The sequence below is a fragment of the Panthera onca genome, chromosome B1 (assembly GCF_046562875.1).
Source record: "Panthera onca isolate mPanOnc1 chromosome B1, mPanOnc1 haplotype 2, whole genome shotgun sequence".
Classification (NCBI taxonomy): domain Eukaryota; kingdom Metazoa; phylum Chordata; class Mammalia; order Carnivora; family Felidae; genus Panthera; species Panthera onca.
The window spans coordinates 83,321,753-83,346,031 of NC_138342.1; the positions used below are offsets into that span (position 1 = coordinate 83,321,753).

Genomic DNA, 24,279 nt, shown 5'->3' on the forward strand with positions numbered 1-24,279 from the left:
CAAAACATTATTTTCTCTAGTGTTTCACACTGAAAGGTTCATTTTATTCCCAGAAAATCTTTTCCTAATTATAAAATCAGTTAAGCCAGAGCCCCAAAACCCAGTTCACAATTTTCCAACTCTGATTCTTCTCTGTAAATAGAAGAGTATCAGGAGGTAAAACTAAAAATACTGAGGCAGAATAATTAGAGTAAGAAAAATATTAAAAGGAGAGGACATGGGAATGCAAGCTGGTGCAGCCCCTCTGGAAAATAGTATGGAGGTTCCTCAAAAAACTAAAAATAGAACTATCCTGCGACCCAGAAGTTGCACTACTAGGCATTTATCCAAGGGATACAGGTGTGCTGTTTTGAAGGGGCACATGCACCCCAATGTTTACAAGCAGCACTGTCAACAATAGCCAAAGTATGGAAAGAGCCCAAATGTCAATCGATGAATGAATGGATAAAGAAGATGTGGTATATATATACAATGGAGTATTACTCAGCAATCAAAAAGAATGAAATCTTGCCATTTGCAACTATCGTGGATGGAACTAGACGGTATTATGCTAAGTGAAATTAGTCAGAGAAAGACAAATATTATATGACTTCGCTCATATCAGGACTAAGAGACAAAACAGATGAGCATAAGGGAAGGAAGACAAATATAATATAAAAACAGAGAGGGGGGGGCGCCTGGGTGGCGCAGTCGGTTAAGCGTCCGACTTCAGCCAGGTCACGATCTCGCGGTCCGTGAGTTTGAGCCCCGCGTCAGGCTCTGGGCTGATGGCTCAGAGCCTGGAGCCTGTTTCTGATTCTGTGTCTCCCTCTCTCTCTGCCCCTCCCCCGTTCATGCTCTGTCTCTCTCTGTCCCAAAAATAAATAAAACACGTTGAAAAAAAAAAAAATTAAAAAAAAAAAACAGAGAGGGGGACAAAACATAAGAGACTCTTAAATATGGAGAACAAACAGAGGGTTACTGGAGGGGGTGTGGGAGGGGGGATGGACTAAATGGGTAAGGGGCATTAAGGAATCTACTCCTGAAATCATTGCTGCACTATATGCTAATTTGGATGTAAATTAAAAAAAATTAAATTAAAAAATTAAATTAAATTAAAGAAAATTTTAAAAATTTTTAAAAAAGGAGAGGACATTATGATGTTTGCCTATGTATAAAGATGCCCTTAAAGAAAGAATATAAATAGAAAAAAAAACTATTCTACATTAATATAAGTAGGAAACTGAAAATGCTGTTGCTATTGTCCTCAATTTTCCTCTCATGAAATTCCCTGCTTTCATGCATACATAAGACAAAACAATTCTTCATCCTCTTTCAATACAGTTATCTAAATACTATGCTGTGTCAAAAAATAAAAATAATATTCCTCAAGAGAAAAATACCTGGAAGCAACTTTGTGTCTTATAGTTACTTTAAAAGATGGAACCTTCCATAAAGTCGGTACTTTACAGACTGATGTGACAAAATAACATAAAATATAAGACACCCAGAGTTCAATTCCTCCATGTTTGTTCCTCCACTGAATACTAGTTCACACACTTTTTTAGGTGTTACAACATTTAAAAGTTACATTAGTATCAATTATAGTTGAGATATAATTCATGTTTATCCCTACCTGAGAACTCCATCTACTTGATCTTTGGTGTAGCCTTTTCCACTTTCACCACTACCAGATATGCTGTCCTTCGTGCAATTAGGCTTGTTTTGGTCACCACAACCTGATGGTTTTCGGCAGTGAGGGCTATTTCCAGCCGTGCTTCCATTTTTCATAATTATTTCCAATAGTGCTGTGGAAAGATAAAGCACACTATGCCATGTAACATCATGTACATACATATGATCTTGAGAAGAAAGTTATAAACCTGACAAATTAAGAATCATGTACTCCGAAAGAATTTACCGTAAGGCTCCTTTTTTAATTCCTTTATGTACTTGTTTACATACCACTAATCATCACTTAGAAGCAGAATATTACTAAATTAAACCTAAAAACTCAAAATTACTATCACTTAATTCCTTATGACATACTTTCATTTGTCACATCATGGTGAAACTACAGAATACCAAAGAAAAAGAGATAGTCTTTAAAGCAGCCAATGAAATTATCTACAAAGAAACAGAAATTAGACTTCCTCTTTATTTCTCAACAACAATAATGGCCGCTGAAAGACATGGGAATAGTATCTTCAAAATGTTCTGGGTGAATAACTGTCAAACTTGAATTCTGCACTTACTTTCTAGAAAATGTGCAAGATTACAACCATTTTCAAAGAAACAAAAACTAATAAAACTTACCACTAAGATTTCACTAGAGGATACTGTAATGTATACGTTTTGGGAAGAAGGAAAATGCTTCAAGATAGGTGAAAATGTGAAAGGGAATGGCATGCAAATACTGTGGTAAATGTATGAAAAAAATCTAAACATTGAGTCTATAAAACAATAAAAAGTTATGTCTAGGATTTGCTTTAAAGTACTGGAGGAACATAAGAGGGCAGAGAAAACACACTGGCCATATAAAAGATGAGAGGGCAATAGGAATTGATTATACTATTCTCTTTCCTTTTGTGTATGCTTGAAACTTTCGATAAGTTAAAACTAAATAAACATGGGAAAAAAATAAAAGAAAGAAACAGAAATCCACCCTGATGATAAAAGATTTTAGTATATTTCTGTTTAACACAATTTAACACAATTCAATGTCAGTTATTAACTGACATAGGGTAGATGAAAAAAATCACCAAGGATACAAATGATATAAACATCTACTTTGTCAAGCTTGAGCTAGGAGACATAACATTATCTCCAACAATTGGTGAATATTCATTCTATACAGGCACACAAAGAATAAAAATTGACTACATTATATACTTAGACCATGTTACTGTCTTTGAATTTTTTTAATATGAAATTTACTGTCAAATTGGTTTCCATACAACACCCAGTGCTCATCCCAACAGGTGCCCTCCTCAATGCCCATCACCCACTTTCCCCTCCCCCCATCAACCCTCAGTTTATTCTCAGTTTTTAAGAGTCTCTTATGGTTTGCTTCCTTCCCTCCTTTTTTTCCCCTTCCCCTCCCCCATGGTCTTCTGTTAAGTTTCTCAGGATCCACATAAGAATGAAAACATACGGTATCTGTCTTTCTCTGTATGACTTCTCTTTGAATTTTTAAGAATTAGTCATATGTTCCACAATCGAATGAGCACAATGCATTTAAGTAAGAAATCAATTTAAAAATTTAAGTAGCAAAATCACAAATGGGTTAGAAAAAAAATTGAGACAACTCATGTATCAAAGAATCATAATAGAAATGAAAAAATAGAATTGAAAAAAAATGAACGTACTACTTATCAGAACATGTGGGTTAACAAATGGAGTTGGGACAACTGAATGTCCACATGCAAAAAAAATGAATTTGGATCCCTTTGTCACACCATATACAAAAATTAGCTTAAAATAGATCACATACCTAAATGTAAGGGCTAAAACTATAGAACTGTCAGAAGAAAATATAGAAGTATGTCTTTATGACCTTGATTCAGGCAAAACATTTTTAGATAAAAGTACATGGGACAAAAGGAAAACAAGAGAAAATAGACTTCATCAAAATTAAGAACTCTATCCCTTCAAATAATATTATCAATAAAGTAAAAAGATAATCCACAGAAAGGGAGAACCTATTTATGAAATCATGCAAAATCATACATTATACAAAAGACGTATACCCAAGAGAAATAAAAACACACATCTACACAAAAACTAGCTCACAAATGTTCATAACAGCATTGTTCATAATAGAAAAATATTGGAAATAATCCAAATGTTCATTAATTGATGAATGGATAAATAAAATGCGATACATCCATATGATGGAATATTATTCAGCAATAAAAAGAAATGAAGTACTGATATATGCTACAACATAGACGAAAGTGAAAGAAGCCAGTCACAAATATTGTATGATTTTATTTATATGAAATGTATAGAATAGGCAAATGTATAGAGATAGAAAGTAGATTAGTCATTGCCAAGGGCTAGTGGGGAGAAAAGGGTGGAATCAGGGAGAAATGAGGACTGACTGGGGTGCCTGGGTGGCTCAGTTGGTTAAGTGTACAACTTCAGCTCAGGTGATGATCTCATAGTCTGTGAGTTCAAGTCCTGCGTCAGGCTCCGTGCTGACAGCTCAGAGCCTGGAGCCTGCTTCAGATTCTGTGTCTCCCTCCCTCTCTGCCCCTCCCCCACTCATGCTCTGTCTCTCTCACTCTCAAAAATGAATAAATGTTAAAAAAAAATTAAAAAAAAAAAGAAATGAGGACTGACTACTAATGAGTACAGGGTTTCTTTTCATGGTGAAAAAAAATGTTTTAAAATTGTTTGCTGTAACGGCTGCATAATTATGAATGTACTAAAACCCACTGAATGGTACACCTTATTTTTTTTAATAACACGTTTTTAAAATTTATTTCTTTTGAGAGGAGAGAAAGAGAAAGAGAGCATGGGAGAGACAGAGACAGAGGGAGAGAGAGAATTCCAAGCAGGCTCCGCACTGTCAGAGCAGACCCTGACACAGGGCTCGAACCCATGAACCATGAGATCATGACCTGAGCTGAAACCAAGAGTCAGACACTTAACTGAGTCACCCAGGAGCCCTGGAATGGTATACTTTAAATGAATGAATTGTATCTCAATAAAGCGGTTTTATTTATATATATATATATATATATATATATATATATTTTTTTTTTTTTTTTTTTTTTTTTTTTAAAGATTCCATCAGTGTTGGCAGGTTGCAAACATATAGTTGTTTTATTTTATTCATACACACACACACACACACACACACACACACACACATATCTATCTATCTATCTATCTAGATAGATAGATAGATTTATTTTTTTAAGAAGGAATAGAGTGAGTGGGGTGATGGGCAGAGAGAGAGGAGACACAGAATCCGAAACGGGCTCCAGGCTCTGAGCTACGAGCACAGAGACCAACATGGGGCTCGAACTCACAAACTGGGAGATCATGACCTGAGCTGAAGTCAGACACTTAACCAACTAAGCCACCCAGGCGCCCCATTCATATTTTGTATATATGAGTACTTCTTTCAATGTATCTTTTCCCTAGTTAATGCATTCAAGAGTAAATACATAAGAAATTCAGTTTTTATAATATCTAGCTTTAGACAATACAAAAAAGTTCTTAGACACCAACCTATTAGTTACTAACAAGACAAGTGTAACACATGTTATATAGTTAATTGTTAACTATAGTTTAGTTTGTATTTAATGCATCATAATGTTAACACTGAGTGCAGAAGCCAGCATGGTCTGGAGATTAGGGGTTCACAACTTTTAAATGGGAAAAATTTTGTGAGAATTCTGGGAAGAAGGATGTAACAGCAGCTAAAACTTTTAAATCTCTGCCAATTCCCTCATAAAGTCTGAGCAATTAGATAGCAAAATCAAAACCTCATACACAAAATCCCCAAATACCAGAAGGGAGGGACGAACCACCAACAGCTACAAGATCTGTGTGGGTGTTGCCATTGGTGTTAACGGGACATTTGCTAGTCCACAGAACAAAAGAACTCCAAAATAACTTACAGGGACTTTCTATATTACAACACATAAGACAAAACTGAGGAAAGTGTGTAAAAAAGAATGAGTTTTGCTCACTACAGTAGCATATGAGTGACAGGATCAACACTAAACTCCTACAGGCATATGGGGTGCCTTTCATTTATGGTTTTAGATTTTTTTATCAGAAATGTTTTCTCTAATTATTGTTTTATTGGCTTTATTCCCTTGCTTTATTTTTCTTTTTTTTCAGGACTCCTATTATATGTTTGTTGGATGTCCTTTAACTGTTTTCAGTATTTGCCATTTTTTCTAATTTTTTTAATTTAAAATTTTTCCTCCTTTTAATACTCTCTTTTGCTTACACAACATTAACTGTAGTTTATTAATTTTTCTTCTAGTCTTCTTTTTTGAATTGATTTTTTTTCTTTTCATTCTTATTCTTTCCTGAGTTTTATCATCTAAGCTCTGAATGAATAATTTTGGCGGTTCTAATTCTAATTTATGGTGTACTTTCATATTGTTTGTAACTTTTTAGTCTTTTCAGCTTGTTTTGAAGTACTGGTGTATAGCATTTACCTGTTTTGTTGGCAAGTCTTTGTGGTGTATTTTCTTTGTCTTTAGAGATTTATTTTATTCCTATTTGCTTTTTTTTTCTCACAATAACTTTGTATCAAGTTTCAGTTCTATCATTTTTTTATACTCATTTTTTAAAGTCATTTTTATGTTAGGGTAGTTAGCTTTTCTAAATACACAGAGATCCTTCTCCAGTTTTTGGGTAATGTTTGAAAATACGGCTCCTTGCTATATAAGATCTCTTCACTCCTTTCTCTTTCCCCTCTTTATCTGGAATTACTAATTTCTTCTATTGCCCCTGCTCTCTTCAGTTGGGTCCTGTTCCCATCAGGTTCTCAGTATGGCTTTGTTCTGGACGAGATTTTTCACTGATTAGTTTTGAGAGTTTGCAGTGACTGGAGTTTCTATGCCTGTAAGAGCTTATCTTACTTTATTTTTTAATGTTTATTTATTTATTTTGAGAGACAGAGAGCAAGCGTAAGCGGGGGAGAGAGAGGGGAGGAGAGAGGATCCTAAGCAGGCTCTGTGCTGTCAGCAGCAGAGCCCAACGCAGGGCTCAGTCCCACGAACTGTGATATTATGACCTGAGCCAGCATCCAGAGTTGGATGCTTAACTGACTGAAAGGGCAAATCACATATTCAAGAATATGTGACCCAAAATAACCAACACCCAAATACATTCTAGTAAAATCAACTGAACAGCTTTCTTACCTGAAAAAACAAATTATTGGTCTTCTCTTCCCTTCCCTTCTCTACCATTTGGCAGCTGAAGCCGGGACAAAGGAAGTTTATTGGAATCAAGAAGCAGGTATAGCCAAAAACATGGCTGAGATTGATAGGGCCTGCCCCAAAGGGGTTAAGGAGGCAACTCATTAAATATAGGGGAAAATGAACAAATAAGTATACTGAAGATAACAGGAGTCACATTTCTCACTGTCAGAGAATGGAATTACAAGTATAGAAATGGAGAAGGCTAAAATGAACTCTGGTGGACTGCAAAGGCAGGCTTGGGAGTCTTAAACAAATATCAAAATTAATAAAGATTAAATTACTATAAATGTGCATATGCCCACATACAAACACATATAACACAGAGATTTACATACACGTACATATATTCATACAAACATGTATTTCCTACCTCTGTCTACTGAGAGGATCTAAAAGCAATGACACCTTTGTAGCAAGGAGCCTATCTAGTGTGTATATCTTAGTTTCCAAGTACCATTGTCCACTAAAAATAATTAGAGCTCCTTGGAGAAATAGCTGATTCCCAGGGCAATAAAATAAAAAGTGAGCCTGAAAATTTTTTTGTGCCAGAGAGTAAGGAAGCTCAAAGAATGACGAAGACATGTCAAAAAGACACAGGAGTCAGCTTGAAGGGGTTCCTTCTGCCGAAATTAAAAATGATAGTAATGGATTAAATAAGAAACCATGAATCCAAACTAATAAGTAAAATTGATGTCAACTAATAAATTACAGAAAGAATGACAGAATTAGAAAACTACCATTTGCCAACCATAAGACACTAAGGAAACACTCATCAATGGATGCTAAAAGGAGTTGGTGAGAGTTTGCTGGGGGACAGGACATTTACACAGTTTCAAAGTATTTTCCTATAAAATATTTATTAATTACAAAGGGGAAAAGAAAGAGAAGTTTCAAATAGAGAGACCTGACAATCACGAACTCAAACAAGCGATCAAAATTAGCATTAACCAGGGGCATTTGGGTAGCTCAGTCATTAATTTGATGGTTATTCAGTGGTTATATTCAGTGGTAAGAGTGTCCTTGCCTTAGAAAATATACATTGAATTACTGAGGAGTAACAGGACATCATGTCCACAACTTACTTTTAATTGGTTCAGGAAAAAATATAGTCAGAACAAATTGTGCCTATATGCGTGGGGAGGGGGGAGATAGCTGGGAAGAACAAAGGAAGGGCAAGATAAAGCAAACGTAGTAAGTTTTATCAAATAGGAAGCCTGAGTGAAATACACAAGGGAAGTCTATAATACTCTTGTGACTTTTCTAGAAATTTTTAATTATTTCAAAATTAAAAAAAAAACAACTTAAAATGGGGAGAGTATATGCAAAACAATTTACTTGTCTTCAATAATTGTATTAGTGGAGTAGTGTTGGTAATGCTATTCTGAAACTATTATATATATGATGTAGCCAAAAGCAAAAAAATAATCATGACACATTCTATCATTTGCCATGGCGTTGAAAACAAGTATTACCATTGTGGAAGAAAAGAGATAGAAATACAAGGAAGGAAGGAAGGAAGGAAGGAAGGAAGAAGGGGGAAGGAGGGAGGAAGAAAGAGAAAGAAAGAGAAAGAAAGAGAAAGAAAGAAAGAAAGAAAGAAAGAAAGAAAGAAAGAGATAAAGAAAGAAATACAATCTAGAGAAGTTTAACATGCCAAAGTGCTTAATTTGAATGACAAGTAACAGCATAAACTCATAAGCTGTTTTAATTTAAAAAAAAAGTTATGATCTCGCGGTCTGTGAGTTCGAGCCCCGCGTCGGGCTCTGTGCTGACCGCTCAGAGCCTGGAGCCTGTTACAGATTCTGTGTCTCCCTCTCTCTATGCCCCTCCCCCGTTCATGCTCTGTCTCTCTCTGTCTCAAAAATAAATAAACGTTAAAAAAAAATTTTTTTTTAAATTAAAAAATAAAAAAAAAGTTATTTCCTAGTCTGTACACTGAAATGGCCCAGAAACACTGAACAATCTAGTAGCTACAGCATCCTTAGTGCCAGATTGTAATGTTGAAACACCATTTTCCACTAAAAGAAACAAGGGCTTTTGGAGATATAATTGATTCCAGATCTATTACAGAAAAAGTATAAGAAGAGACTGAAACATTGTTATACCAAACGGCAAAAAAACTATTAAAGACTATTGGGAATCTATACTCAGGAGCTAATCTAAAGGGGCTCCCTACTGGCCAAAGACCTAAGAAATACAGCTGACCCTTGAACAACCCAGCAGTTAGGGGCACCAATCCACATGCAGTTAAAAATACCTGCATAGGGGTGCCTGAGCGGCTCAGTCATTTAAGCATCTGACTCTTGATTTCAGCACAGGCCATGATCTCACGATTTTTAGGTTGGGTTTGTGAGTTTGAACCCCAGGTTGGGCCCTGCACTGACAGCGTGGAGCCTGCTTGGGATTCTCTCTCTCTGCCCCTCTCCCACTTGCACTCATGCTCTCTCTCTCTTTCTCAAAATAAATAAACTTAAAAAAAAAAAAAAAAAAAACCCTGTGTAACTTTGACTCTCTGAAAACCTAACTACTAATACCCTACTATTGGTTGGAAGGAAGTCTCACTGATAACATAAATAATTAAGTAATATATATGTTGTATGTTGTATGTACTATATACTTTATTCTTACAAAAAAAAAAAATCCAGAGAAAAAACATTACTAAGAAAATTAAGGAAGAGAAAATACATTTACAGTACTATCCTATATTTATCGAAAAAAAATTTGATTAATGGGTCCACACAGTTCAAACCCATGTTGTTCCAGGGTCAACTGTGCCAATTAGCTGCTTTTGGAGAAAACAAAGGGAACCAACTCCTTTTCTTGAAAACTAATAAAAGCAATCAAGCACTTATCTGGTCTTTCCTGTATGAACTACACTACTGTGTAACCCTAAGAGAGGTAAGGGGAAATATCTCTTTATAGAAATAGTTGAGCTAATAAATGAAGAAATTATTTTTTAAAACTTGTGGAGCCAGATATGAAAATGGTTTTATGTGTTTAGTATTTACAGGTGGACACAAAGTCCCTATGCATGCAAGTTAGACGTTATCTGCACATTCCCTTTCCTTCTTAGCACAAAAATACTCTTCCAGTGTGTTTCTGGACACCTTCCATGTTAATAGATGCTGAGTATTGCTAAAGCAGGATCACACCACTGTTTTTTATTTTCAACAGTTTTATGATACTGAAAATTTTTCTACGATGTCATGCATAGGGGCTCTGCTTAACAATGGCTACATGTAAATGCACTCACACCCAACATTCTTTGACTCCAAAGAGTGAAAATTTGGACAAGTTCCATTACCTCTGGGTCTCAATATCCACTTTTGGCATCTTAAAAATGGAATCAGTAAGGTTTTCTGTATTAATAATCTCTGGAACCAATGCCAGAGAAGGTAATATGATTCAGTTCAAATACTGTCAGAATTTAGAACATATCTGATTTTTCTTAGCTATCACATGAGATTTCATCTGCAATAATGTGCAATTAGTTGGGCAGATACAGTACTTATACACCAGATTACATTCACTTTTGTTTTCAAAACTATACAACATCATTTTATGCCTTCACTTTCCACACCTATTGCTTTGCTTTTGGGGTTTTGATGGAATCTGCATGTTTTAAAAGTTTTTTTAATGTTTATTTTTGAGAGAGAGACAGAGTTTGAGTGGAGGAGGGACAGACAGAGGGAGACACAGAATCCGAAGGAGGCTCCAGGCTCCAAGCTATCAGCACAGAGCCTGACACAGGGCTTGAACTCATGAACTGGGAGATCATGACCTGAGCTGAAGTCGGATGCTTAATCAACTGAGTCACCCAGGCACCCCTGATGGAATCTGCATTTAATTTAAGTATACTTCATATTAAAGACAAGTAAAAAAGTAAATAAACAATATTAAAAATGTTTACATAAATAAGCCAAAATTGAAGAACCAAGATATGTTTGTGTTTCATAAGTTTCTACTGCACACCTGTTATGTAGAGTGTCCATAATTAGCTAAATCTAAAAATAAAAATACATAATTTGAAAAACAAATGGATGTTTTCCCTCCTCTTCACAAACTAGAAACAGCTTTTATTTGTGATTATAAAAGTAATGTTTCTCAGCTCATCAAAAAAGACATAACAAAGTAAAAATCACTTATAAATCCCACACACAAAAAAATCACTCAACCATTCTGATATATTTAATTCTAATTACTCTAGTTAACTGTCGAGTTTTTATACCTATTTAAACAAAATTAGAATAATCTACGTTTATAGCTTACCTTTATTTAATTTATAATACATCATGTTTTTCATTTTATTTTTTGCTGCATATTTTTGAGACAGAGCGCGAGCGAACGCAGGGGAGGGGAGGGGCAAAGAGAGGGAGACACAGAATCTGAAGCAGGCCGCAGGCTCTGAGCTATCAGCACAGGGCCGGAGGCAGGGCTTGAACTCACAAACTGTGAGATCATGACCTGAGCCCAAGTTGGACGCTTAACAGACTGACAGCCATCCCTGTGTTTCATTTTATAGCAATAAATATTGGTTCACTTTTTTTTTTTTTTTTTTTAAGGTCTTATGCAGGACTATTGCAATAGGAGAGTGATCAGGCTTAACTCCAAACTCAGCAAAGACTGCTGGGGATTTATGGCCAATAAGCAGGGTGAAGGGATCAGTGGGTGGAAAATTACTGAGGCATATTATCATTTTTAGTAGGTGCATAGTATATGAGAGCAATGTGATTTAATCAATTTCCACTGATGAACATTTATACTCTTTCCAAATTTTGCTAGTGACAATTTTTATATATACATTTTTGCACACTTACCCAATTATTGAAAAGCTTCATTTGTGAATACATTATCATGATAAGCCTTACAGCTATAAGATTTTTATTTAATTACTTATTCAGCAAATCATCTTTATTGAAGGAAATAAAGTTAAATAAACAGGTTATCACTCCAGAAAATACTGGCTTATATATGCCAAAACAAACACTATCAGGTACTGAGGAGGTAAAAAACTGAATAAATAAAGATTAAAATGGTTCCTGATGGCAAAGGACTTTTTAATCTAGGAAAAGGACAGCTATATACACAGCACAGCACAAGGAAAGAATGCAGCAACACAGGGAGAACCACATGTTAACTAAGCATGGAATGAATAATTGAATCTAAATGGAGAATAATCTTGGGGCGCCTGGGTGGCTCAGTCGGTTGAGTGTCTGACTTCGGCTCAGGTCACGATCTCGCGGTACGTGAGTTCGAGCCCCCCGTCGGGCTCTGTGCTGACAGCTCAGAGCCTGGAGCCTGCTTCAGATTCTGTGTCTCCCTCTCTCTCTGACTCTCCCCCGTTCATGCTCTGTCTCTCTCTGTCTCAAAAATAAAAAATAAAACATCAAAAAAAATTTTTTTTAAATAAAAATAAATTGAGAGTAATCTTAACTTAAAGCAATTATTTTGTACTCGAGGTCACTAAAAATGACAGAAAAGAGATAAATAATATACTGTTGACTCCGAGGCAGTATCCAAATACTTTTGCCATAGTAATAATACATGACATTCTTACAGCACTTAATAACATACTATCCTTATAATAATCCTGTGAAAATTACAGATGAGATAACTAAGTTTCCACAAAGAAAAGGCGAATGACAGGAATTGAGCTGCTATTAGTACAGCAGATACTTTATATTTCATTCCTCTAGAATGGAAGCTCTAAGAGGACAAGGGCTTTTTGTCTTATTTTTCATGGTCTCCCCAGCTACAAAGAAGTGTGGACTCCATAAGGATAAATGTATCCCCAATTTATAGCTGATAAAGATAAGCAATTTGAATCAGTCTGCTAAAGGATACTACTGTAAGATCCTTTTTGTTAGGATAAATGTATCCCCATTTTATAGATGAAGAAATTCAGGCTCTAAAAGATAGTCACATATGCAAGGTCACACAACTATTAAATTAAGGTTCAAAACCAAACCTAGTATTCTTTCCTTAACTATACTGTCTGAAACAGTTGGCTATTAGCTGAAATTTGGAAATCATTTTATAACACTTAATTCAATGTTACTGAAATAATTGTTCTGAATGTATAATCTGTACTTGTCACTAAATTTTAATTAAGTCAGAAATAGAAAGAAAATGGAATTGCCTTAAAAGGAATAGGTTGGCTAATACTCCAGATGTGTAATGACAGTTTAAAAAGCTTTATTTTACTATTTTAAGTAACAAAAGAGGAACAGAACTTTGAATTTTTTATTAGATTTAAATTTTAAAATAACGTAGCAAAAGAAAGGAAAAATCTACACACATATCTCTCACATGAGGGAAAAACAGAGGACTATTTTAATTGTTATAGTGCCGAGAGATGTTGCAAATCACACATGAGTATCCACTCATTAAAGCAGACACAGGATGGCCTTTTTTGAAGTTGCAGGCCACCATTTGGTTCAAATTACTAAGAAATTCTTAAAAACAATCAAAATACTTTTCTCCAAATAAAACCCTCCTCAAACAAATCTATACTAAAAATTGCCCCCCAATTAGTATGAAACATTAAAGTTAATGCTAAGTAAACAGCAATGTAAAGCGTTAAAACAGTGAGATTGTATCCCTCTGTGCAAGTCCAAATATATCAATAATTCAACAAATATACAGCTTAAGAAACTAAAATGTAATTTACTTTTCTGCCTGCTGAAATTATTTTTCCAGAATATGTACATTTCCTATGTAGTAGTCATTACATATCAATCCTTTTGAACATAAATTAAATTCACAGTATGAAAATATTTGGATATTTATAAAACTCATTTCACTTAGAAGTCCACTGCAATAAATGATCCATAAAATAATAACCTCAATGAAAAACATAGAAAGCAATAATGCCCTAGATCCATTTGAAGATCAAGTTTTTCCTCAAGGAAAATTCTTGCCAATTTTTCAAAGTGTTTTATCAATCAGACTGCTCACCTGGCAAAAATAAAATGTAAAGAGAATAAAAATTCTGGAATTTACTTAGAATTTAGTCTCACATTTTCCCATTCACTGTATAAGAATAACAGAAGTCAAAATGCAATGTTTTCCTTTATCTATCTTAGTATGAAAACACATCCAGAGAAACCTGTAGTCAAAACTCTGAGTTATAAGAGTTTCACGGTAGTTGAGCAAAGGGAAATTCAGGGATAACACTTTAAAATTTCATTTTAACTGACAGCTTCAATTTCTTTCTACATTAAATATTTTCTCAGGACTTACACAAATGTTCTAGACCTTTCCCTCCCCTAAATTCTTAAATGATTCCAATAAACCTCTTCTGAGAACATTTTATGTAACATACACTTTGCTAAGTATTTGTGCATAACTTTATTTCAGCTAATGCTCACATTGACCCTGTGATGAAATCTTCATTTCACATATAACTAAACAAGGCTTAGAGATGCTAAGTAACTTGTCCCAGGTTACAAAACTGTCAGAGGCAAAGTCTGCATCTGAACTAAGGTTTTCAGACTACACCACAACCGTAACCTATCACTTTACTTGGTAATCACATACTGTCTCTACAAGGCATTGTACTACTAATTTTCACCGTTATTTTTCTTAATTTTTTCTATATTCATGTTTTTAAGAGCAAAAATTGTGTTGTGCTTTGAGATCTTACAGTATCCTTTAGCAGACTGATTCAAATTGCTTATCTGATAGGGGCTCCTGGCTGGCTCAGTTGGTAGATTATGCAACTCTTGATCTCAGGCTTGTGAGCTCAAGTCCCAAGTTGGGCAGAGAGCTTACTTAAAACAACAATGACAACAAACAGTCAAAGAATAAAGTTTCTCAATGAAGCATTCAACAAATAACAAAAACCTCAAATTGGTTATATAAAAATGACAGGCTAAAAGTTTAAAGCTTCTCAGAGCCTCACATTTGTTAAATAGAAATGATACTGAACCACCTGAGAGGTTACTGTCAAATGCTTTCCATGTGTATTAACTCTTTTAATCCTCACAACAGCCCTAAGAAATTGGTACATTATTGTCCCATTTTGCAGATGAAAATGCCAAAGGCTAGCGAGGTTATCCTACTTGCCCAAGATTAACGTTACAAACTAGTAGGTGGAGGAGATGAGCTTTCAAATGCCAAGGTATTGTCTTAAGGGTTACTTGCTTAATGTCAAAACTGTCCCTCTAGGACTAGATAATGACTAAAATGAAATCATGTATCCATACGGTATGCAAAAATTTTAACTCTGGAAAATGATTTCTTGGATACGACACCAAAAGCACAGGCGATAAAAGCAAAAATAGACAAACGAGACTACATCAAACTTAACTTCTGTACATCAAAGGACACAATAAGATTTCCTACAGAATGGGAGAAAACAGTGTGTGAATCATACCTCTGATAAGAGGTTAACATCCAGAATATATAAGGAACTCCTACAATTCAACAACAAAACAAATAACCCAATTAAAAAACGGGCAAAGGACTTAAATAGACATTTCTCCAAGATGATATAAACAAGCCAACAAACATAAAAACATGCTCAACATCACTAATCATTAAAGAAATGCAAATCAAAACCACAATGAGATATCACCTCACACTTTTTAAGATGGCTAACATCAAAAACAAACAAAATAAATTTTGGTGATGATGCAGAAAAACTGGAACTCTTGCTCACTGCTGGTGGGAATGTAAAATGGTGCAACTGCTACGGAAAACAGTATAGTAATTCTTCAAAAACTTAAAAACAGAATTACCAATATGATCAAGCAATCCCATTTCTGGGTATATATCGGAAAGAAATGAAAACAAGAAAAACTTGAAGAGAGATACTTCCCCACATATGTTCACAACAGCATTATTCACAACACCAAGATATAAAAACACCCTAAATGTCTATTGGCGGATGAATGGATAATGAAAATGTGTGTGTGTGTGTGTGTGTGTGTGTGTGTGTGTGTGTGTGTGTGTGTGTGAATGAAATATTATACAGCCTTAAAAAAGGAAATCGCATCACATGGTACAACATGTATTCAAAGGACATTATGCTAAGGGAAATAAGGCAGTCAAAAAAGACAAATACTGTATGATTTCACTTATATAAGGTATCTAAAGTAGTCAAGTTTTAAAAATAAAGAACGGTGTTGTGACAGGCTAGCAGGCAGAGAAAATGGGGAGTTGTTTTCATTGGCACAGAATTTTAGTTCTGTAAGATGAAAAACTTCTGGAGATCTGTTACACAGCAGTATGAAAATGGTTAATACTACTGAACTGTACATTCAAAAATGGTTAAGTACTTACTTTTATTATATATTTTTACCACACTTAAAAAAATATTAATTCCTTTTTCTTTCACTTCCTTTTCCTGTCCTCCCCGGTACAGTATTCAACAGGAATGTAAAGAAAATGAGGAAAGCAAAGAATACAAAGGCTTCAACAATGTAAAAAAATTGAGAAAACAATAAAACAGCCTCGAGTTCTAACTTATCAATAATTTTTTAACCTGGAAATACCTTGGGCCTCGAGTGAAACAGTATCCTATTGGCAAGAAAATAGAGCAGAGTATTTAAAGGATTTTTGCAGCTGGAAAGCTCAAGTACTATTATGACTTTGCTACTAATTACTCTGTGACCTTGGGTAAAATACTTTCATTCATTCATTCATTCATTCATTCATTCATCAAAAAGTCTGTTTACACATGGGTAAACCTGGTCAAATGAATTTCACCTCTACATAGGATTGAGAAGTAAATGAAACAATTCATATAAAACACTAGGCACAAGTCCTGGCACTTTTTAAGTGCTCAATAAATGCTGGCTATTGTTACTACTTTAAAGCCTGCAGAGCAGGACATGAACAGAGCGAATTCAACTAAAGTCAGTCCAGTACGCTATTCCTTAGTGATTTGCCTCATTTATCGAGAATGATGGTGTTACCAAATCAGATACTATTTAGGAAAACATTGCTGACTATCATTCTTGCCAAATTTGTGCTCCTCTCTTCTAAAGAAACTCTCGACTAGGGAAAAGCAGTGTCATCTCAGGTATTCGAAATGTTTGCTTTGGAAAACAGTGTTCTACCCCAGAGGTGGTGCAACCGAGACCTGTACGTTAGCCACTAGAGTTCCCCATTCCTCACCTCATTAGGGGCCTAGGCCTTATCTGGGGGTGAGGATGCAGTGGCAGGGGGGCCACACAACCAAACATCCATATATAACGCCCGACTCAGGTAAGACGGACAAATCTCCTAGGAGAATGAAGCTAGTCTTTACAGAACGGACCGGGGTACCGGCAACACTCGCCAGTCAGCTGAGAGCCGGCATCTCGAAGGCAAGCTGGTGCAGAGGGAATCTCCGGGAGCCCATCCCAGGCCCGGCCCGGCCCAGCCCGGGACAGTCGGGGCAGGGGCGGGGGTGTGTCGGGATGCTCCCCCCGGGGGCCTTGCGGCGGGATCTGGGAGGCCGGGGCCCCCCCGCCGGTTCCCGGAGGGGCGATGGTGGGGGCGGGGGCGGGCTACACGGCGGCCTGGGGACCCGGCAGGTAGGGAAGGGACACCGAGGGCCTCACCGCGGGCCGAGGGCAGTGGGTAGAGCTTCTCCGCCTTCTGCAGGAAGCGCTGGGCCTTCTCGCGGTTGCCGGCGTTCAGGGCCTCCCGGGCGATCTCGACACATTTCTCCGCCTCATCCCGGTTCCCCTCCATGGCTTGCGCTTTCTTCCGTTTCCTCCAGCGGCGCAGCTACGGAGGACGGAAGCCGCGGCCGCGATGGAGGCGAGCCGGCCCGGGGTGGGGGCGTGCGGTGGCGAGCTGGGAGGAGAGCAGAGGACCGTGGCGGCGGCCCCGGCGGACTGGCGGGCTCTCGGCTCCGCCTCCTCACGGCGGCCTCCCCGCCCCCCGCGGGCCGCTACAACGCGAGTCGCATCCCTCCGGGCCCCCGGACCGAGCTCCCGGGCCTGGACGTCGGTGCGGACTCCCCTGTCCGTGCGCTGCGCCGGCAGGCTCGGAGCCGACCAACTTCGGGGTTGGGAGGGGAGGCGGGCGATACCAGCCCCGCTGCCCGCCGGGGGACTGCGCCGAGGTACGGGACCCGGCCACCCGCCTCGGCAGCGCCGTGCCCCCTGACCTCCCAGGGCGGCCAGCGCAGGCAGGAACCGCCTTCCAGGCGGCCGGGGCGACGGAGGGGTCTGGGGACGCTCCCTACAGGAAAATTCCCAGGGATCGAAGGGCTCGCCTCTGGGCCCCCTTAAGCCTTGGGAGGTTTCGGTCAGGTGAGTACTGGCGCTGTCAGTCCCTATGCAGCGCTTCCGGCACAGGTGTTTAGAAGCGCATCAGAGCCTCGTTTGGTCCTAACCATGGGTTATTTTATTTCAGCTACACCCCATTTTTCTGACCCATATTCCATTAAATTGTCTCTCAGTACATCCACAAGGTGTGGACACTTTGTTTGTACTTTTCTAAAATTTTTCTCGTGAAAAGCCCAAATCCTCATCCTTTATGACCCAAACAAGGCGGGAGCCACCTTTTTAATGTGTCACCATCAGAGAAATAAACTACTTGTTGGGTTTTCTCCCCTCTCCCATTTTCAGGACATTCCCTGGTGAAATGCTGAACCATGTCACGTTGGTCTCTTTGAAGGGGGGAAAGGGACCACTTACTTATTGCTTGGTAATGTCCTCCATATAAGAAAAAAAAAAAAAAAATTAGGGACTGCTCACAAAGCAAGTATCAAAATGAGCCATTCAACTCAACCAAAATAATACTCAAGCTATTGTTTGCATGCAAATAAACACCTAACTCAGGACTTACAAAGAAATACTTCTTAAGAATGGGAATAGCATGGCCTCCCAAAGGGTTAACTACTGAAAATTTAATTCAAGTAGACTTCAAAACACTGTAGCCTAAGAAAACACGTTTCAAAGACCAAACTGAAAGTTCGCTCTGTGGAAGTAGCTGTAACGCAGGACTTCCTCCTTTACCTGCCCTCTCCTTCCCCATATCTACCACAGCAAGTGCCCACCAGGGAAATGACATCACATAAAGCAGGCACAGCCAATCTGAACTGGGACGGTCAAGCTTAGCCTAAGCAGCAGCAACTTGGCCCATTCCAGCTTCTGGCTTTTTAAAAAATTTTAATAGCTCATTACATAACATTAAAAAAAAAAATTATACTTGGGTCTTCTGACTTGGTTGATCTACAAGTTCAATTTCAAGAAAAGAAATATGCTTAGGTTACTGTTGTAGGAGATACCTACTCAAAAAAAAAAGAAAAAAAAAAAGGAATTCCTATTGCAATCAAGCAAATTTAAAACACAACTAGTTTGGGATATGACCTTTATTGAGCTTATCCACTGGAGTGGAAATAATGTCTGTACAAAACCAAATGTTTGTTACTATAACTTCTGCATCACAATTAAAATCCAAACAGTTTTTTAAAAACAGTCAACTCAATCAAAACCCACTACTTCAGAATCAATAGCTTCTTTGAAGCCACAGTAACACTTAAATATGGTTAAGACTCGAATGCAGAAATTTGGTTGGTTGGAAAGCTAATTAAACTTCCAACTTGCTCAAATAGAATTACAAAAAGGCAAAATTGTGTTTTTCACAGAGATACAGTCCACTGGAATCACCAACACTGGACAGCTGTTAAGAGTATTTAGAGTCCTGAGATAATAAGGAATCCAGGCATCCTTTAAACAGTCTTCTGTTGTCCTTTCTTCCCAATCAGAGATTTGTGGATGTGTGGAATGACACCTAGGAAAGGGACAGGGATTAATTCCACTTTTTAATATACACATTTTAAAAACCACACCATACTTAAAAACAAGAGTTTGACATTTAACCTGGAAGGTGTCTTTACATGTACAGCTCAAGTATGTAAAAACTCATTCAGTTATATACATAAACCAAATTTCATGATGCAACCACAGTGAAGATCAGTGAAAATAGTACTTCTGGACTAGAAATTACTACTAAGAACTGAAGAATGTTTTCTCCAAAGGAGTAAAATTTAGTATTTACATACCACCACCAGCAATTGTAGCCTTGATGAGAGAATCCAATTCCTCATCTCCACGAATAGCAAGTTGCAAGTGACGAGGAGTAATACGCTTTACCTTCAAGTCTTTTGATGCATTTCCTGCCAATTCAAGTACCTACAAGGGAGATTCTAATCAATCTCCTTCCAACTTTCCTTAAAGACCAATGCCCAAGGGGTAGAATCCAATCTTCACGGAGATACATCTACCAAATGTCGCCTTCCTCCACTACCTACCTGAATGGCAACACTTGAAAAGGGGGCACGCAATTTTATTTCCAAGAGCAGCAAACTCAACCAAGCTCAGTAGGATCTCGTAATGAACACCAGCCCCCTCTAGCGTTCTCAGAAGCTTCTTGCCGCGTTTAGAGCCTGGGAGTTTTTCTTGCATCACTTTCCTCCTTCCCTCTCGTCGCCACCCCCAACCCCCCCAAACCTTTTCCAGATTATAAAGCGTACACCCATTTACCTCTGCGGTGAGGTACTCCAGGATGGCTGCGCTGTACACAGCGGCAGTCGCGCCCACACGTCCATGACTGGTCGTCCTAGATTTCAGGTGTCGATGAATACGGCCCACCGGGAACTTAATTTTAAGCACACAAACATAAATGCACAAAGATGTTAGCGTCCAAGATGGTAATATTACACGCGCGCCAAAGCAAGGGGTATGGACGCTGGTGCAGCAACGCGCCCCAGCATCGACACACGTGATCGCCCCCCCCTTCGATATTTATCGTATCGGCAAACCAAGTCGCGACACCGCATCACCCACGCAAAGACGAAACGCCCGTCTAGACCGAAGATAAACAAGAAAAGAGGAGTAAAGAAAAACACCACGGCTCCCGGACTGCACGAACCACCACTGACCTGCAAGCCGGCTCTCTGCGAGCGGGAAACCGCCTTTGTCTTGGCCTTTCCGGAGTCCTTCCCAGCCTTACCGCCAGCCTGCGGCGCGCACACGCCCGCGAGCGAAGAAGGAACGGGGAATATAGGATTACCAGGGCGGCGTGCCCCTCCCCCACCGCAGCGCGGCCCAGGCGCGAGCGCGGCCCCGTGCCCAGCCGGGGTCTCCGGCCAGCCGCGCGCTGCAAGGGCGACCCCGCCCGCCCGCCCCCCGCTGCGCGCCCGCCACGGCCGCGCGCCTCCGTCCGCCCGCCGGCCCCCAGCGGCGCTGCGCGCGCCACCCAACCGTCGCCGCCCGCCGCGAGATCGGAGGCTGCTCCGCTCGCCGCCGACAAAACACCTCCCCCCCGCTCTTCCAAATCCTGTCTCCGCGCGTTCCCAACCGTCGCCACTTCACCCCCATCTCCCGTGTGTAACGGGTTTTTCTCCCATCGGCAAAAACCCGCGGAGTCTGCGAGCGCTTCCGCGAAGTTTACCATTCCGAATTCTGCTGAAGCTCAAACAAGCAAGGCAGAGAAAAGACTAGTCAGATAGCCAGCGAGATCCCACCGCCTACTCCTTCGTCGCACCGCGATTCAAACTGCGCTGTCTCCCGCCTTCCCCGCTCCCTTTATACTGCAGAATGTTCCCTCATCCGGGAACTCGGATTGCTCATCCCACCAATGGCTGCCACCCGCCCTCGGGACGCGTCCTTGAGGCCTCAGCCAATGAACAAACGAAGAATAGGGCGGAGGGGCGGGCACTTCGCAGCTCGAGTCGCTATTGGGGCATGGGGAAGGAGGTGGGGGGAGGGCGGAGGGATGGGAACCGAGGAGAAGAAGGGCAAGGCGGCGGGAGGGAAGAAACAGAGCGAGCTACCCAGCGGGAGCGAGGAGACCCGCCGGCTGTGGTCACGTGTCTGGGAGGAGGAGCTGAGAGGCTCAGGGGAGGGGCGCGGGGTAGCGCCCCCAGTCTCCCAACCTGATCTCGCAGGTTACGTGTTGTGGCCTCCGGGTCTAGCTCGCCCTCTTTTCCCCCTTCCTAACCGCCCTACCATCCGGATTGGAGCGCTTCGAAGGACGAGACCCGTCGGCCGCCTCTTTCCGGGGCCCGGGGCACCCTCTTCCCCACCCCCCTCTCCATCCCCAGCGTCTCCTCTGGTCTGACAGGTGGCGCGTACGCGTCGAGCTAGAGTAGCCCCCACTCCTCCGTGCACCAGAAGCTCAACAGACCTTTCGCGTTTCTTCCCCCTGGGCAAATACCCTGCCTCCGACCGATCACGACCCGCTACTCCCACGTCATTTTTAGCTGTATCTCCCACGTTTTCTTTCCTCACCACTTTTGAAGCTCCCCCCCCCCCCCCCCCCACGAGATAGTTCCAGGGGAACAAACGGAGGAGCAAAGTCACCTCGGTGTCAACAAAAGACCTTTTGGTCTACGCACAGAGGGCTTGGAGTGAGGCCGTATTCTTTAATCGAATCATAAGCCATATTTTTCTGGATAATACACATCAATGGGTTGTACCTATAGCCTGGAATCTGAAGTTGATTTAGTGAAACCTGAAAGCCATTATGTGTAAACTTTTCTATACAAAACATTTTTCTACATGACAAATGTTCAATAAATGTCAGTGGGGTAACTTCTAACATGATTCACAGACAGTTACAGATGGTCCATGTAATCAATTGCAAATGGTGGGCTTAAAAAATAGTCCTGTACACAGAGTACTATCGTAATGCCAGCTAGTCTTCCAACTAATAGATTAATAACACCTGTGTACATCTCCAGATGCTTGTAGTGATCTAAATCTTTCATATTTACAGTTATTACACTTTAACAGTATTTCCGACGTGAAGAAATTGTGAACTCTGTATTCTTACGTACTTTAGATTGGCTTTCAGTTTGAAAGATTTTATCAAATTAGAGGACTTGTCTAATTTCTGAGAGATACATTCTAGAGAAGAGGTTCTCAAGTTTGATACTAAGGTATTCCTCCCCCTTGGAACTGAGGAATTGTTAATGATGTCATCAATAGCAAGAGTTAATTAGTTCCCCAACTGCACTGATATAATGATAATAAAAAGCTATGAAACCTGATGTGATGGTTAACCTAGCCTCCATTGAGCCTTTCTGATACATAACTCACAAACCAACATTAGTACATTTTCTAGTGTAGAGAATGTGTTCTCTTTGTTATGAGGCTCAACTAAAGGAATTCACTGTTGCCTCACCATATAGAGTTTAATAGAATGAGCTCAGGAATAGGCAGAAATGAATTCTACTCTTCTTTCTCACTGTGTCATCTTAGTTGCTCTTTGGAACTTCTGGTTCTTCTATGGGAAGGGTATAGTATTGGGACGCCTGGGTGGCTCAGCCAGTTAAGCATCTGACTTTGGCTCAGGTCATGATCCCACAGTTTGTGAGTTTGAGCCCTATATCGGGCTCTCTGCTGTCAGCCCAGAGCTGGCTTCAGATCCCCTGTCCCCCTTTCTCTCCGCCCCTCCCTGCTTATTCTCTCTCTCTCTCTCTCTCTTTCTCTCAAAAATAAACATTTGAAAAAAAAACGGTTTAAAGAAATCTTTCACATAGTTGTTGAAAGATTAGAGACGGTATGCAATGTACCTTCTAATGTGTGTTTGTCACATAGTAAGCACTCAATCATAACTGTGAGTTTATCTTATATGTAGGAGATGAATCACTGGATTCTACTCCTGAAAACATTATTGCACTATATGTTAACTAACTCGGATGTACATTTTTAAAAACTAATAAATTTTAAAAAATAACTGTGAGATTATCTTCTACACTGGAAGCTGGGGAGGGCTGAAATAAAGTATCTTTGATTCCTAAATATTTTTTCCTGTCTAGTACATTGTCTTCCTTTGAAATGAAAGTAGCGAGCCTGAGGCCTGCCCAAGTAGACACAACCAAGTCATCCAACCTCCAAACTAAAATCCAAAATTAGTTTAATACATTCCATAGTTTTCCTCTTCCTCTGGGTAACAGTATAATATCACTTTCCTCAGTTTCACAGCAGTTTTGTGATTGCCTACTCTTTTTGCTTCCCTGGAAAATGTGTGGTGCAAATATGTTAATATTCTTGGATTATCTCTCCTATACTTGTGTTTATACCAATACTCGTATATAATATACATACTAGAGCAATATAATTCTTTTGTTCAATGCCATATCTAATTAGCTATTTAAGTCCTCTTTTGTCATAAAAATCTAAATTAACATGAAGTAGATGGTCCCAATATTATTGACTCTCTCCTTAATGGCCCTATCCTAACTCTGCCAAACTTTCTATAACCTGTTACTATCTCGTGTCAAACACTAGCATGTATGTTAACTACTGTTGTTGTTTTTCTTCTTATGGTGAAAATTTGAGAATCTCACATTTGGGAATCTTAAATTTCTCAAATACATTTTGCTTTAAACAACCCA

The 24,279-nt window shown here is 39.4% G+C and overlaps 2 protein-coding genes across 5 annotated transcripts in view; both read right to left on the reverse strand.

Annotated features, from left to right (window-relative positions):
• The window catches only part of DNAJB14 (DnaJ heat shock protein family (Hsp40) member B14), a 44,581-nt gene extending 26,840 nt beyond the window's left edge, over positions 1–17,741 (reverse strand). For 2 of the 4 annotated variants that reach the window (XM_060654561.3, XM_078445857.2), the window contains exons 1-2: positions 17,483–17,741; positions 1,616–1,787 (exon numbers count right to left, since the gene is read on the reverse strand). In XM_060654561.3, the coding sequence (XP_060510544.1) occupies positions 1,616–1,787; positions 17,483–17,615 (305 nt within the window). In that variant the 5' untranslated portion in view covers positions 17,616–17,741. Of the gene's footprint in view, positions 1–1,615; positions 1,788–17,482 lie in introns of those variants that run through there. The other 2 variants (XM_060654564.3, XM_060654563.3) reach the window with 2 other exon arrangements.
• Positions 17,742–19,227: 1,486 nt separating this feature from the next.
• H2AZ1 (H2A.Z variant histone 1) lies at positions 19,228–21,483 on the reverse strand. Its single transcript, XM_060654566.3, has 5 exons — positions 21,330–21,483; positions 20,818–20,895; positions 20,420–20,533; positions 19,939–20,068; positions 19,228–19,667 (listed from the first exon to the last, which is right to left on the reverse strand). The coding sequence occupies exons 1-5, from the start codon at positions 21,330–21,332 to the stop codon at positions 19,606–19,608; spliced, it is 387 nt and encodes a 128-aa protein (XP_060510549.1). The 5' UTR covers positions 21,333–21,483; the 3' UTR covers positions 19,228–19,605.
• Positions 21,484–24,279: the final 2,796 nt, after the last annotated feature.